General features: G+C 36.1%; 1 protein-coding gene across 3 annotated transcripts in view; it reads left to right on the top strand.

Annotated features, from left to right (window-relative positions):
* fgd6 (FYVE, RhoGEF and PH domain containing 6) overlaps positions 1–15,425 on the top strand; it is a 44,141-nt gene extending 28,716 nt beyond the window's left edge. For 2 of the 3 annotated variants that reach the window (XM_036577306.1, XM_036577307.1), the window contains exons 9-21: positions 2,722–2,772; positions 5,442–5,500; positions 5,957–6,028; positions 6,140–6,208; positions 7,001–7,084; positions 7,786–7,865; positions 8,019–8,160; positions 8,932–9,075; positions 10,052–10,160; positions 10,268–10,368; positions 11,859–11,987; positions 12,438–12,586; positions 13,679–15,425. In XM_036577306.1, the coding sequence (XP_036433199.1) occupies positions 2,722–2,772; positions 5,442–5,500; positions 5,957–6,028; positions 6,140–6,208; positions 7,001–7,084; positions 7,786–7,865; positions 8,019–8,160; positions 8,932–9,075; positions 10,052–10,160; positions 10,268–10,368; positions 11,859–11,987; positions 12,438–12,586; positions 13,679–13,715 (1,226 nt within the window). In that variant the 3' untranslated portion in view covers positions 13,716–15,425. The remainder of the gene's footprint in view (positions 1–2,721; positions 2,773–5,441; positions 5,501–5,956; positions 6,029–6,139; positions 6,209–7,000; positions 7,085–7,785; positions 7,866–8,018; positions 8,161–8,931; positions 9,076–10,051; positions 10,161–10,267; positions 10,369–11,858; positions 11,988–12,437; positions 12,587–13,678) is intronic. The other variant, XM_036577308.1, reaches the window with a different exon arrangement.
* Positions 15,426–15,883: the final 458 nt, after the last annotated feature.

Here is a 15,883-nt window from a genome sequence, read left to right as displayed (position 1 = left end):
GTATTCTGATGACATCACGCAATCACACTGCTGCTCAGTTAAAAACCAGTTTTTTAACCGTATTAACCAATATATTTGAGTGTATTCCCTTGATTTTGTTTGATTTGTTGCTGTGTTGATGATAAATGAAAGCTGAAATCTAAATGGCTGAGATTTCTGCTGCTGCGTCCCAAACCATACACTAGCACACTAAATAGTATGTAAAAAGCAGTTCAGTACCATTCCAAGTGCACCCATTAGTGTGTAAGGTAAAAGGTTTGGTTTGGGACACAGCATTAGCTCAGCCACTGAGATGCATTCAACAGTCCAGCAGCTCCAGAGGCTGATTTTAGGATTGTTGTGCTGCTTTTTAGCTGCATAATAAACATTTCCAAGTGAACTTTTAAAGTATTTCATGGTTAAGGATGCATTTATCAAAGTAAACTGGATGTCAACAAGATTTAGCCACAGACGAGCTCTCCTGCTTGATCAAAATGATAGTAACACTGAGCAGGTTTTTTGTTTATACCACTCTCTTATCCCTGTGCTCTGTCCTGAATGCTTGTTGTCCGTAGAAAGATAGAAGGCAGCTTAAAATTCACTAGTATTAAACTAGAATACAGAGTAAGTCTACTTGTATGCATTAAACACTGCTTTATAATGATCTGTGTGGCTGGTTCATGTTCGCAATGTGCTAATATTAGAGCAGATCTGATGAAATGTTTGCCCAAGCTAATCTGCTAATACAGTGTCATGAAAAGGCATGCGGGGGACAAATCAGACAGTATAGTAAACATTAGATGGGCCAGAGAGATGCATTAAACAGACCAGCAGCTCCAGTGGCTGATTATAGCTCTCCTGTGCCTCTTGTTAGCTGGCCATTAAAACTTTACAGGTAAAAGTTTGAGGTATTTTCTGATTAAAGATGTGTTTATTGAAGTAAGCTAGATGTCTACAGATTTTTCTGTGACATGGTGTTGGCTACTTATTCGCCAGCTTCTTCGTCGAAATTTGTTCTATGTAGCTATAAGCCACCTAAATGTGACTGCAGCATTTAAAGTGAAACAGAAAATTGGAATAATAAAGTGGTGAATAAGACGCCAGCTCTAGCTGAATTGTGTCCATTGTGTAAAAGCTTTGACAGTTTTGATAGCTGTTATTAGTTTTTGTACAATTAAATGTATTGGATTTTTCTGAAGTTGAGATATGTGCAGATTATATGGATCCAATCCACCAATCCAGCCAATCTTCCTGTAGAGTTTTCTTGAGACTGCATCTAAAGCGTCCAAATATCTTTTCATCCTTTTCACGGTCATTCTAATGTTTCTTCATCCAACTGCAGGGTTTTAACTGTGGCAACAGTAATGAACCAACCTATAACAGAATATAGTCAAAGTTTGACCACCGAAATGAGGAGGGGTATTCTGAACAATATAATCGAATAATATGACTTTGCACTGTAGTGCTCACTACATAGGAACATTATATACCGACTTCTACACATAAGCAGTGCGTTGTATGTCAAAATGAAAGTGATTTATATTCAGTCAAAGCTGCACATCATCTGTCTAACATTTAATGCACTATTTAGGTATAGGAGCTATAGTTTCTTGACACACTATATAGGGAGTAAGGAGCCATTAGAAATTCAGCCATAGACATGCTCTCATGCTTAACCAGAGTGAAAGCAACATTTGGCAGGTCTTTATCCTTACCCCTCTTCCTGTTTTCTGACCTGAATGTTTTTACTAATAGAAAGATAGAAAGAAATTTAAAAACCTAGTAGTGGTAAACTAGGAAAGAGAATAAGATATATATGGTGGTTTCTGCAGTTAACACTGCTTTATAGTGATCTGCATTGCTGGTGCATGTTCATAATATTATAGCAGATCTAATTAAATGTTTCCCCCAAACTTGTCCATTAATATGGTGTCGTAAAAGTAGAGGGCATGGATTGGACAGCATTGTAATGTAAAGCAGTGTACGCGTGCATGGCAGTGGTGCACATGCATGGTGCAAATTGGGCAGCGGACACAGATTGTTTTGCAATACCTTGTATCTCACAAACGATAACTTTATACGAGAAGAAAAAAAAAATTCTAAACCCATTTCAAACCCAGGTCATTTCAAAACAGTGACAGTTAAGGTTTCAACTTTGCCAGGGATGGAGTGTCTAGTTGGTGACCATTCTCCTCTTTTCTTTCTATGTAATACTGATAATTAGTTGTCTGTAGTCTGTTAGTAGCACAGAGAGAGTTCTGAGTCAAACGCATTTGAAACCACTCTCAACTGTGCCCACATTTGATTCAAGGCTTTATTTAGCCATATACAAAGAAGACATAATCTGACAACAAAATATCAAAGTGCTCTCGAACTCTCACCCAAGTGTGAAGGGCGCATGTGGGCAGCATGTAATGACAGTTCATGTTTCAGCCTAGAATCACGTCCAGGCATTCACTTATATCTTGCCCTAAACTCAAAACTACCCTTTTCTTTTATTTTACTTGTTGGTCTTAAAGCTGCTCTCCATAATCTGCTAAAGAAGTCAGTTGTATGAGCAAAAACAGGCTTTAATATTTTTATTTAATGTCTTAAAATGCATTTATTACCATAAACTTTGTTTAATTTTTTTTCATCTTCTCTTTTGTTTTATTTGTAATAAACTATGGGGCTTTATAATTGTACAAATATGAATATGACTGACAACTAATTTTCCTATTTCCTAATTCCATGCTTTTTCAGATTATTTGAAAAACCTTCCTGAACACTCCTCTGACTACAAAGATACACAAAGTAAGCACAGTATACGCACAAGCCTGAAGCTCATATCTTGTCAGTACATGAATTGAACATTGTGAACGAGACTTAAAGAGAGACCTACATTTTTCTTGTATTTATTTTTTTCCCTGAGGTCCATTTATGGTTTATGCGGGTTTATGTGCCAACAACAGTCACAATTCACTTCTACATGACCATTTTGCAACCTCTCTTTGTCTCTTAGGATTAAACAGGCTTTAAAAAACAGTCCAGGCTGAAACCCTCTTACTAACTACAGCCTGAATGGGTGGGGCTTAACTGCTGTAGGCTGAATACACCAATCAGGCATAACAATATAACCAACTCCCTGTTTCTATGCTCATTGTCCATTTTATCAGCTCCACTTACTATATAGGTGCACTTTGTAGTTCTACAGTTACAGACTGTAGTCCATCTGTTTCTCTGCATACTTTGTTAGCCCCCTTTTAATCCTGTTCTTCAGTGATCAGGACCCCAATGGACCCTCACAGAGCAGGTACTATTTGGGTGGTGGATCATTCTCAGCACTGCAGTAACACTGACGTGGTGGTGGTGTGTTAGTGTGTGTTGCACTGGTACGAGTGGATCAGACACTCACACACTAACACACCACCACAAAGTGCACCTATATAGTATGTGGAGCTGATAAAACGGACAATGAGCATAGAAACAAGGAGGTGGTCATAATGTTATGCCTGATCGGTGTTGCTGGATACATGTCAATGCTTTGGTTTTGAAAAAACACTGAATCCATAACAGGCTTCTTTTGCAGAGATAGACTATACAGACTAGGAAGTGAATGGCATATTTAAAACTTTAACAATATTTACATGCTACATCAAACTTTTTTATTTTAAAAAAGTGAGCAAAATTCAGTTTTCATTATATGGATCCTTTAAAGGAATGATTTAAAGAAATACTTGGCAATAATGAATACTGGTAGGATTTTACTGTAGGAGTGCTGTGTATGCCTAACAAATAGTAAACTCTAAACACTAGAAGTCTGTCACACTGAACAAATCTGGGGTTAACAGGGTGTTTACATCAGTAGACCCCAACAGATTTTAAGTCACAGCCTAATCCAACTTGCCTGATCGAGCTGATCAAGGACGTCAGTAATGTTTTAGACCAAGGAATTAGATTTGGGTTGGAAATAAAGAACTGTTTTTTTATAGGAGCAGGATTAGGCATCCAGTTTTATGAGCAGTGTAATTGATCATGTATGCTCTGATGTTTAAAGATACAAGGGACATGGAGTAGAATAGATTAATAAAGATTAGCAGTGGCTCTCCACAGCTTTGCTACATTGCAGGAGAGCTGATTAAATACAATTCAGATGAAAACTCAGTGGGGATTTGTTTGTAATGGATATTAATACATAAATTTAAAACTATTACTTGGAAATAGAACCTGACCAGTATAGAAATTTTGTGGTCGCTACTGATTTGAAGAGGTTAAAATTCTGATAATCAATATAATTTTAAACTTACATTTTTCTTTTATTTTTATACTCCAGTAGTTGAAGTTAAATGGATGTTTACTGACTGGCAATTGTCTGCTGTGAATTGTGAAGCGTTAAATAATATAAATAATGTGTCACTAGATGTGGAGTTAATTTAATTCTTTGTGGGTTTTTTCTTATTTTTTCATTAGTTCTTTTTATTGAATATTTTTGTGTTGTAACCATTTATTCTCATGCTATTTCTATCATGTAGTTAAAGGAATGGGTCAAAATATCAGATTCATGTAATTTTTCCACTTATATTCCACATATAGTCGATTGTCCAAGACATATTTGGAGTCCAAATTTTTCTTTTTTAATTTAGAACAGCGAGAGCAAGGCTAACGTTATTGACAAACAATAAACAACTCATTAATCACCCAAACAGCCCAAATAGTTTCTGTAAAAATACATCACCAACCATTATTAAGGTCATGTAGATTTGTCAGTGTGGTTTAGGGTACAGTATAACTTTCTTTCAACTTTAAAAATGAACAAAAGTGCAGGCAGCCAGTTTAGACAACAGGGTGTGTATTCTCAAACCACCTCAGGAATAGGAGTGCTAATCTAGACTCAGTATTCGTGGCAATAACTGTCATGGAGGAATCTGATCCAAGATCAGTCATACCATGCTCTAAACCACATCGACAAGTCTGTGCGACCTTAATGTAGACTAGGATGCCATTTGAGCAGGTTGAGAAATGTTTTGGTTATATATTTTTACAGAAATGGTTTGGGCTATTTGGGTGACTATTGCATTCTAGTGTTTGTTAACAACATTAGCCTCATAGCTCCAGTTCTCAACTTAAGAAGCAAAATTTGGACAAGCATGTCTTGGCTGATCGATTATATCTGAGGAAAACTGGGTAGTTTTGATTAATTACTGAACTATTCTTTTAAACAGGTGTAGCCTCATATATCCCCAGTGGCACAGTGGTTTTACTCTATCGAGTTTGCAAGGTTTTTTCAAGTTTAAAACCAAAACAGTTAATAATTATCAGCACTCAAATCCACAGATAGTCAACATCAGCCAAAACTATTGGCTAACTGATAAATCATTTGGCCTGTACTTGGGAAGTTGGTTTGAAATCAGTAGTGCTTATTTTGCTTAGATTTCTTTTTTGTTTTGTTAAAAAAGTGAATTTTTCTTTTTATGTTTATCCAGCTGCTCTTGGTGTGGTAAAGGAAGTTGCAAACCATGCCAATGACATCATGAAACAAGGGGTATGCATAATACAAATACACACATGCTCAGCAAAAGCACTATATAAAGCCTGTTTAAAGCTAATTTTTCCACTAATTTAATCCTAATCTTATCCTCCTGTAAACAAATACAGGATCCATGCTCTTAGAAAGTCTCATAAAGTACTTTTTCAAAGTCAAATTTGTTGCATATCTGACATAATGAGCTTAAACCAAGCCTTATTGTCCATAGGTGGGGGGATGGGTGCAGTCTGTCTTACCTCAGATCTCTTCTTTCTAATCTCCACCGTTTCTCAATATTTCCTTCATTGTACTATTTTCATTCTTTTCTATACTTACTATTAATAATTTGCCTTTTGATATCAATTAATTAATTTCATTACATTTTTATTTCCCTTTCCCACCAGATCCTTTAATTCTTGCTATCTCTGCTACTGTGCCTTGATATTAAATGTTTTCTTTCTATTTGTCTTTCAGGATAACTTTCAGAAGTTGATGCAGGTTCAGTACAGTTTGAACGGCCATCATGAAATTGTGCAGCCAGGAAGGGTAAGTGCTGAGAACTGCATTACCCATAACCCTCCCTTTTTGACTAAGGATTTCTCATAATCCTCTCTTTCTGACTAAGTATGACTGGAAGTTTTATGTTTCTTTTTGCAGGTGTTCCTTAAGGAGGGCACCCTGATGAAACTGTCAAGGAAGGTCATGCAGCCCAGAATGTTCTTCCTGGTAAGAGATAAAAGTCCAGCTTTGTGTATGTCTGTGTGTGGGCCTGTGTATATGTGTGTGGTGTACATACTCATGAGGTTGCACACATGAAGTGTGTGTTTGATTTACTGCAAATATACAAATAAGGACCATTTCTACCAACTTAGTTCAAACTGCAGTCCCACAGTAAAAGAATTCAGAACTTAGATATTTACAAGGTTTGTGTTATGATCTTTTTAAACCCAAGGCATTAATTGAGATAGTAGTAATCTAAAAATATACTAAATCATTATTATGGGGTACTTCCTACTGGGAGGTGTCAGTCCTAAACCCTAACCCTTAAATTTCAACTTGAAAATAATGCTTAATTTTTCTTATTGTTTTTTTTTCTTGGCTGTTTGATTTCTTTTTAAGTTAAAAGATTTAGATTGATCATGCGTTTAATTTAAAAAAAAAAAAATCAGAAAATGCTGCCCCATGTTTTCATGTCACTACTGAAACACAAGGAGTTTTAGTCCATAGGTGGAGCCTTATTTTAGCCACACCCCTGCATTTTAGAACAGGAAGTCAGACTGCATCCCTGTCCCTCATGGCCACATGGTGAGCAGTTAGAGCCCATTGTTTTGAAGTAAATATGTCCCAAAGTCTGAAAGTCAGTGTGTAACATTAAGAATTGTCATTACCAAAACTGCAATTGAGAACTGTTTTGTGTTTTAATCTGTCAGTCAGTCTGAATAAGCGTGGCTAAACTGCTGCATATGTGAAATATATGAATCTCTCTCTCTCTCTCTCTCTCTCTCTCTCTCTCTGCAGTTTAATGACATCCTGCTATACACTACTCCAGTGCAGTCTGGGCAGTATAAAGTCAACAGCATGCTCTCCCTGGCGGGTATGAAGGTCAGTTATCCGACATTTACTTACTTAATTAGTAACACTGTTTTTGGCAGATAGCACAGCTTGAAAATGTGTTTTGTAGCCAGCTAGAAGACTACTAAAGTAACTATCAAGGGTTATGTACTTCAGAAATTAGCCAAGTTTATGTAAGTACAGTTGTATGGAAAAATGTATGTTTTGTTGACTATGTAAGTAGAACAGTTACTGTTTATTTGCTGAATTTAATGTTTTTTAATTTAAAATGTGGATTGTGCTGAAAGTTTTTTAGGCTCATTTTGTTTTTTTTTGTTGTTTTTTTTTTAACTTTGCAAATAACTAGGGGTATTCAAACTTTTACATATGACTGTGTTTGTGTGCACATGCACACACATATGTACACCCCGAGCGGCACTCACTAGCACACCTCTTTGTGTCTGCTCTCTTTGTCTAATTCATCAGTTCCACTTACCCTATATGCAGTTTTAAAAACAGACTGTTGTCCATACGTTCCCTTTGATTTCCTCAAATGTTGAAGTTTTCTGCGTAAATTTGCAGACAACCTTTTACAGAAAAAAGAGCCAGTATTTTTCCACTCAGCATTGATGGCGTCAAACAGTTGAAAAACATTGCCGAGCTAGTTTGTATTTAAAGTGAGACCCAATATTCTCTATAGGGTTTAAATCTTTTCTAAAAACATTTTAAAACGTTTATTCTGTTTCTTTTAGGTAAGCAAGCCCAGTCAGGAGGCTTATCAGAATGAACTGAACATTGAGAGTGTGGAACGCTCTTTTATCCTGTCTGCCAGGTAAGAAACACACATTCTCACACACACACACACACACACACACACACACACACACACACACACACACACACTCACACACACACAGAGCTATTAAATTAAAAGCATCTGAACTCCTGTCTTTGCTGGTTTTGATTCTGTAATGTGTATGTGCAGCTCAGCCACAGAGAGAGATGAATGGCTAGAAGCCATTGCCACAGCGATAGAGGACTACACCAGGAAAAAGATCTCTTTCATCTCCAGCCGAAGCCAGGAGGTCTGTGTGCAAGAGCGTGTGTGTAGTGTCTACCGAATAAGAGTATGTGCCTGTAGTAATGTGTATGTGTGTGTGTGTAGGAGTGTAAATCTTTGACCTTTCAGTGATTTGATTACAGTCAAATTATCTGCATAATTCAATTTTTAAGATGTAAACAGTCATTCAGAGTGGTTTGATGTTTTACTGTGGAGAAACTTACCAGACGAACTTGACACAGATTTCTTTACAGTGGTTGCAATGCCCACAGTTCAAATATAGTCATTTTACTCTATTTAATTTACTATCCAAAATGGCCATTGTACCTACCCGTCTTCTGAGGTCTTATGTAGTGTTGATAATGGTAAAGATTTAAAATAAGTTTTCCTTTATGATATTGTGCCTTATAACACCTCATCATGTACCTCTTTACCAGAAAAAAAATATATTATGTTCAAACCTTATTTTGAAACTATTGTCTGGATCTACAAGCAACATATTTGTAAATGTTTTACCATTAGAAATATTAATCTCTTCAGAAATCTAGTTCCTAGCATCTCCACTGTGAACAGTTCTAACGGTAAATTTCTCTACAGTGAAGCATTTCCCATCAAACCACTCTCAACATCTTAATCATTGTTTTATGTAGAAATAAAAAAGAAACAGATTTCCTCACAATTTGATTTGATTCACTTATTTTGGTATTTTATGGTGTTTTATTTAAGTGTTTGTGTAGTATAACTATTTTGTGTTGGTTTAAAAAAACTGCCCTAGCTTCTTTGTTGTCATAGGGTTGATTGTATATATGTTTAAATGTTGTTTTTCTGCTGTGTGCAGTCTGAGGGTGTGTCTGTTGATGGTCCTCCTCTGGGTTCTAAAGCTCCTATCTGGATCCCGGACCTTCGGACCACTATGTGTATGATCTGCACCTGCGAGTTCACACTTACCTGGAGACGTCATCACTGCCGGGCCTGTGGCAAGGTCAGGGGTCAGAGTCATATTGAAACAAGAACGTTTTAAGACTCTGTATTGTTGCTTTAAAGTGATAGTTTGGCCAAAAATTAAATTTACACAGTTTTCCCAATTAACCCAAATGTAGTCGATCAGCCAAGATGTTAGATGTCTGCAGTTTCTCCCTTTAGTTTTGCACTCAAGCAATAAGGCTAATGTTGCAAACAAGTAATGGAGGTTAATAGATACCAATTAGCATTGTGCAAGCTGCATGCCTAAATCATCACATTTGCCTTAAACTTCGGAGTTTGTTAAATAGTAATACTGATTTTTAGATAAAAGTATATTACACAGTGTCAAAAACCATATAAGCAAGTCTATGTTAGATTACTTAACAAAAGAGGTGGGAAATATAATATGAATCATTGTGAAAAAATAAAATCACAGTTTGTCACTATGCTTTTCTAAGCATATCATAAATATCATCAGTACTTTTAGAACACAGTCCATCTGTGTGTTGCGTTAGAAAGAGAGCTTAATTAGTCTTGTTTAATTGGACATGTACTAAACAATGTTAAATATAAATTATTTGTATTGAATGTTTTTCATAGTATTTTTTAAATGTGGCACTATTGGCTCTTGTTTGCCTGTTCCAACACATCAGATGTCAGGAAAAAAAATATAATGTAATATCATGTATAATGATACTATTTCTTTGCCATATTGCCCACCACTACTTAACAATTCACATTTTGAAACAAGTGTGTAATGATATGGGCATGCTATAAGCTTCCATTACTTGTTATCTACATTAATCTCATAGCTCCAGTGATCAAGTGAAGAAGCAAACTTCAGACATTGAACATGTCTTGACTGATTAATTGCGTTTGGGGTAACGTTGTGTGCATTTGACTTTTGGCTGAACTGTTCCTTTAACAGTGTGATTACATCAATGCAGGTGAATAGAAATTGACACTTTCCATTGAAGTGTACTTATTTTTGACAGGTTGTGTGCCAGGCATGTTCATCAAATAAATATTACCTGGAGTACCTGAAGAATCAGCTAGCAAGAGTCTGTGACCAATGCTATGCCAAACTCCAGCAGAAAGATAAAGGTTTCACAATTCTCTCCTTATTTGCTTGATTTAATACGATTTATTTTCTGACATTAAGCTGAGTCTTATCATAAATCTTCTCCCGTCTTACACCCCAAACTCCTCAGGTAACCAGTCCGGGGTATGTGTTTCACCCAGTGGACGAAGCTCAAGCTCAGCATTCTCCTTCTCTAGGAAACAGAAGAAGATTCCCTCAGCACTGAAAGAGGTAACCATAGGGCTAGGACCACTTATTGATTATAGTGACTGTTTTTTTTATTATTATTTTTATTATTTTAATTTTATTTTATTTTTGTATGCATGCACGCTTCAGTCTATGATTGATCAGTGAGCTGTAATGTACACTAAAGCACAGAAAAAAATTGCTATCAGCAACAGTATTGCATTCTAAATTTTAGTTTAATGTTGTGAGGACTTTTAACAAACTGAAAATTTCAAATCAGTTTGGGAGAACTGGACCAATCGAGTAGTGATTGCAACAAAGTTTTTCTCTACATTAGTGCTGTGTGTACAAGAGCAACCCTGAGCTCTAAAGTGAAAGAGGGCATTAGTGTTAATGTGTAAGTTTTCAAAAGTTGATGGTTTTGTGGGTTTTTGTGTCAAAACATTGACTTTGTGTGAAGAGGCCTTATGGGTTTGCAGCTCCCCTAGCAGAAATGGAAAATGTCTTAGATGTGGTTTTGTCCTGACTTATCTTTTTTTCAAATATTTTCATCGTCCCGTCTTTAATCATTATAGCAGCATTAATGCAACAGAGCTGCAACAATTGCTGTACCAGTACATTGTGACTGAACTGTCATGTTATCACATACAGGGATGTATAAAATAATGTTAGCACCACATGGAACACTCTTTAGCTATTTTATTAGAAATACCTACCATATAGGAGTGTTTTACAAGTGTACAATGTACTGACTGTAGCTCATCTATTGTTAAATGTATCAGTCACGGGTTCATAGTTTATCAGCCCACCTCTTCACCATCCATGGTCTAGTGTAATGGGTAACACCTCTGCCTTCTACACTGTAGACTGGGGTTCAATCCCCTGACTGGGCAAGCACCCTACACTGTACCAATAAGAGTCCTTGGGCAAGACTCCTAACACTACCTTTGCCTACCTGTGTAAAATGATCACATTGTAACTCACTCTGGATAAGAGCATCTGCCAAATGCTCATGAATGAAAAATGTGTTACATCCAAAACTGTTACAAATGGAGATACAGCATATTGGATGGATATTGCAGTGATAGTGGCATGATATCGGGTGTTGCACTGGTATGAGTCTATCAGGCACAGCAGCATTGCTGGATTTTGAAAAAATTCAGTGTCACTGCTGAACTGACATTAGTCCCCCAACTAAAAAATGTCCAGTCAGCGATGCCCTGTGGTCAGAAACCTGATGAAGACCTAGAGGCCTTGTGACTTACACAAACTGTGCGTGTACAAAGATGAACTATCATCTCTAACTATACACATAGAAGAAGTTGGTTCTGACCACTGTTAAAAACTGACAGGACCACCTGTAGTTTAGCTTCTTTAGAAATTCTTCTCTTATTAGCAGTTGTTTCAAAATCATTTGAATTAAATAAAGTAAAATTGAGTGTATTCTTGCAAATGTAATGCCATGTTGTTTCTGGTGAGTTATAGAAGTGATTAGTCCTTTATTTAAATATTCTTGTTTTTTTTCCCTTTTCCAGGTGTCTGCTAACACTGAGAATTCCTCAATGAGTGGCTATCTGCAGAGGTCTAAAGGCAACAAGAAACCCTGGAAGAGGCTGTGGTTTGTCATCAAGAATAAAGTCCTCTACACTTACGCTGCTAGTGAGGTATGCTACTCATGTTTTGCAGGGCTGGCCCCAACAGTATTTTACAGGCTTCAAATACTGGGTAACGAATTTCTAAACAAGTACTGAAATACTCGTTCTCAAAGTCACCCTTAAAAGCAATAATATTTGAAACAGTCATCTGTCTGACTGAATAGATGTGGCTATATTTTTACTAGTAATTTAGTCCACACACACTGCGCTAGACACATGCTTTGCTTCAAATCACACATTCCCACTTTCTAGCATTGCAAAATATATTTACGATAGTAATTGATGAAATGGTATGATCTTGTTGGTGTGGTCATTTATTTGAGCCAGCCCTAATGTTTTGGGTTTCAATATATTGTGTCATTTATTTGTTTACATGAGCATGAATGTGATGTGTGCCAGTGATGACAAGGTCAGAATTGTCATTGATATGATTGTGACTGTGTGTCTGTTCACGCACAGGATGTTGCAGCATTGGAGAGTCAGCCATTACTGGGATTTTTCTTGAGAGAAGAAAAGTCTGGACCAGCACAGAAACTGCAGTTTAAACTCTATCACAAAAACACTCTCTACTATATCTTCAGAGCAGAGGATATCCCTACGGCTCAGAGGTACACACACGTAACTATATACACTACTATTCCAAAGCCTGTTTCAATAATATAAAGCCAGTTTTGTAGTAGATAAATGTATAAAATGATTCTAATACTTTAAAGCAACTAGCTACTGTGAAGCTGTGAAAAGAAAATGAAGAAATTTAAATGTGTCCAGAAGGATGAACAGAGCTGTGGATGATTCTAAAATGAGAGAGAATAGTAAAATTAAACTATAGTAAAGAAGTATAGAATAGTATAGAATAGTAAAATCAAACTTGTGGTGAAAACTAGTAATTGAGGCATACTATAAATAGATAGCTACAGTATATTGTCCATCATTTCATTACATCTTGCTGTTCCCAAAAAAATATTTTGGGACTCACTGTTATAGGAGTTCTGCGCTTATGCTGATATCTGATATTTTTCATTATTTACTATGTTTTCCATGATAACTGGTTATTTTAATGTTTTCTCGAAATCTCAAGTTATTTATATCACGAGATAACAAATGTTTTCTCGTTATGTCATGCCATCCTATGTCATGCCTTTATCACGACATAACGAATGTTATTCAAGAAAACGGAATTTATTTTGTTATTATAATGACATATCACAAGATCTTGAGAAAACTAAATAAAATAACTGATCACGGTTAAAAACAAAACAAAAAAAAAAGCCAACCCCGTTGTCGTTTAGGGCTTCTCTACCTTTTATTGTCCAGTTTACAATATTTCAGTCTAAAGTTTTTTAAGTTATTACTGAATAAAATGCCAAAAATATACGGTAGTGATTCCAAACTTTTTGAATGGTGTGCTTCTGACTACCCAAACCTCACTGTTACTGAACATGGCTAACCCTAAGCCTAAACCTAACTATAACCATCACCAAAGACAAATAAAGACATTAACCCCTTAAACTGCAAGGGTCAAATGTGGACCTACACACATAATAACTGATTAAAAAGCACTTAGAAGCAAAATTCTCTTACTAATTGGAATTCATACATTTTGCAGTGCTTAGAAAGACAGTACAGAAATACATGTATACACATTTACACAGTATGCAGTTATACACACAAACTTAGTGTTTTGAAATCTTGTTTTTCAGATGGATTGAGGCGTTTCAGGAGGCCATGATTCTTTGACTACTCTGTGTGGCTTAAATTAATGTCAATCTGGAACCCTTCCTTTGACCTGCTGCACTGGACCGGCAAATAGTGACTTGAGCTCAGAAGACTCTCAGAAGAATTACAGTAACATTTGAAGCAAAGGATGCTGGTAGATGTAGTTTTAGTCTTCATCAAACTATATTACTAGAATTAAACCAGCATTTCAATGTTAAGGTTATTGTAGCCTCTTCTACCCTTGTGTCCTCTTTTGTAATGCTCCCCCACACCATAAGCAATCTAAACAATTGATTCATTTGTTTGAGATTGATCATTTTTCCTCATGGATCTGGATTCCAAGGGATTTTAATGGGGTTTTAGTAGAAGACAGCCAGACATTCCAGATTCTGCACCTTCAAGCACAAAAAAACTAGATGTTCTTGAACACCGAATGTTCTGAACATACCAGTAACATCCAGTGTGATGTTCTTGATACGTTAGAATGGGCGGCGGTATAAAGGAGCAAGTGACAGGAAGAGTCTGGTTAAAGATGTATTTGGTTGCCTGGTAACAGATCAAATGAACAGGTCACAGGTGTGATCAAGGGTCAAGTGTGGAAGTGCACGAGCAAGTGTGACATGAGGAATGTTAGGTGCCTCTAGATGCTTCTGTGGCAGAATCTATGTATATGATGTCTGCCCAGGTCTTTGTGGGAGATGTTGGATGCTGCTGTGAAAGCCAGTAGTTTTTAGACACCTTAAAGGAATAGATAAGTCCATAATGCTAACATTGTGCTGCTAACAGTGAATGAAAGTGAATAGCCAGTGGTTAGCATTGTGCAAATAGAGTCATGCTAATTGATATCATCTGGCTTCCATTCATTGCTAGCCATGTTAGCATGTTTTGTTCCGCTGTTCCTTTACAGAAACCACATTTTTATTGTACGTTTAGCTTTTTTAAACATCTTTTTTTTATCTCCTCCTTTTGTATAAAGTAGAACTCACAGTAAAAAAAAACATTAAACTATTTTACTGGGAAATAACTGGATATAAATGTAAATATGCTGTACATGGTAATATAATGCAGGTATTTAAAACAGTTCAGGATGTTTAGCCTCCTTGAATGAATTTAATGATTTTGTAATTTAACAAAGAATTCCAGTTTTCAGCCGGCTGACTAAGCACTATGTAATATCGCTGTGTAATACAGATCATAGCATTCTAAGCTGTGAATAATTACCCAGCTCAGTGAAAACTGTTAGCTCTGTTATCAGGGAAAAAAATAACGTTAGTTTCTTTACTGGTTAAATTTCTTTGTGCACCTTGTTTTTTTGGGATTACAGTGAAACTATTTTCTTTATTTGTGTTAAATGGACATGAACTAACTATCACAGATTTCCATAGAGGTCTTCTACAGTATTACCCAATCTAGTTTAATAAGTTTCATATGTTCTTGTTGATGTTTGTGTGTGTGTGTGTACTCTGTACTGCGTCCACTGAGATATATAACAGTGTATTCTGTCACTTTGGGGAAAGTGATGTTTGAAAACAAAATGCACTGTGCACTGCACACTGAACTGCCACCACTTTGGAATTTTATCTGCTGTTTTCAGTCACTTGTCACCGTTCCAGCTGGTTGGGGTTAATTATAGTGTACAGCCGATAAGTTGAAAACACTCCAAGGAAGTATTGCCCTCAAGTATGTCAGACATAGATGTAAAGAACTGTAATAAATAATTTTAAGTAGCTTTTTTCTGATTATTCTTTGTGTGTATATGTTTGTTGTGTTTGGTTGGGAACTGCAAAAGCCCTCGCATGTTGGGCAAATCATATTTCGTTACAAAAGTGGGACTGAAAAGTACTTTTATCTGAAAAGCATAAAATACACTCGGAACTTAGTGGAGGGGTCTGTATATTCTGTTTAACGCCATCTTCATATAATCAGTCATTTCTTCAGAAATGTTTTAATGTTTTTTTTTCACATTTAATATATATATATATATATATATATATATATATATATATATATATATATATGAAGAAAATAGAAAATGGTTTTACAAAATACCTGATGTGATAATACAGCTATGTGAAACTGTTAAGAACATCAAAATAACCAGCATAAGAAAATCTGTTTTGTTTCACCATCAGGAGTGGATAATTCATCAATAATTCATCACATGAATTATTTTATGAATTGACAGCAAA

This window comes from Colossoma macropomum, unplaced genomic scaffold, assembly GCF_904425465.1.
Source record: "Colossoma macropomum unplaced genomic scaffold, Colossoma_macropomum, whole genome shotgun sequence".
Classification (NCBI taxonomy): Eukaryota; Metazoa; Chordata; class Actinopteri; order Characiformes; family Serrasalmidae; genus Colossoma; species Colossoma macropomum.
Note: the sequence above shows the minus strand (reverse complement) of the source record. Positions and strands in the feature narration are given on the sequence as shown.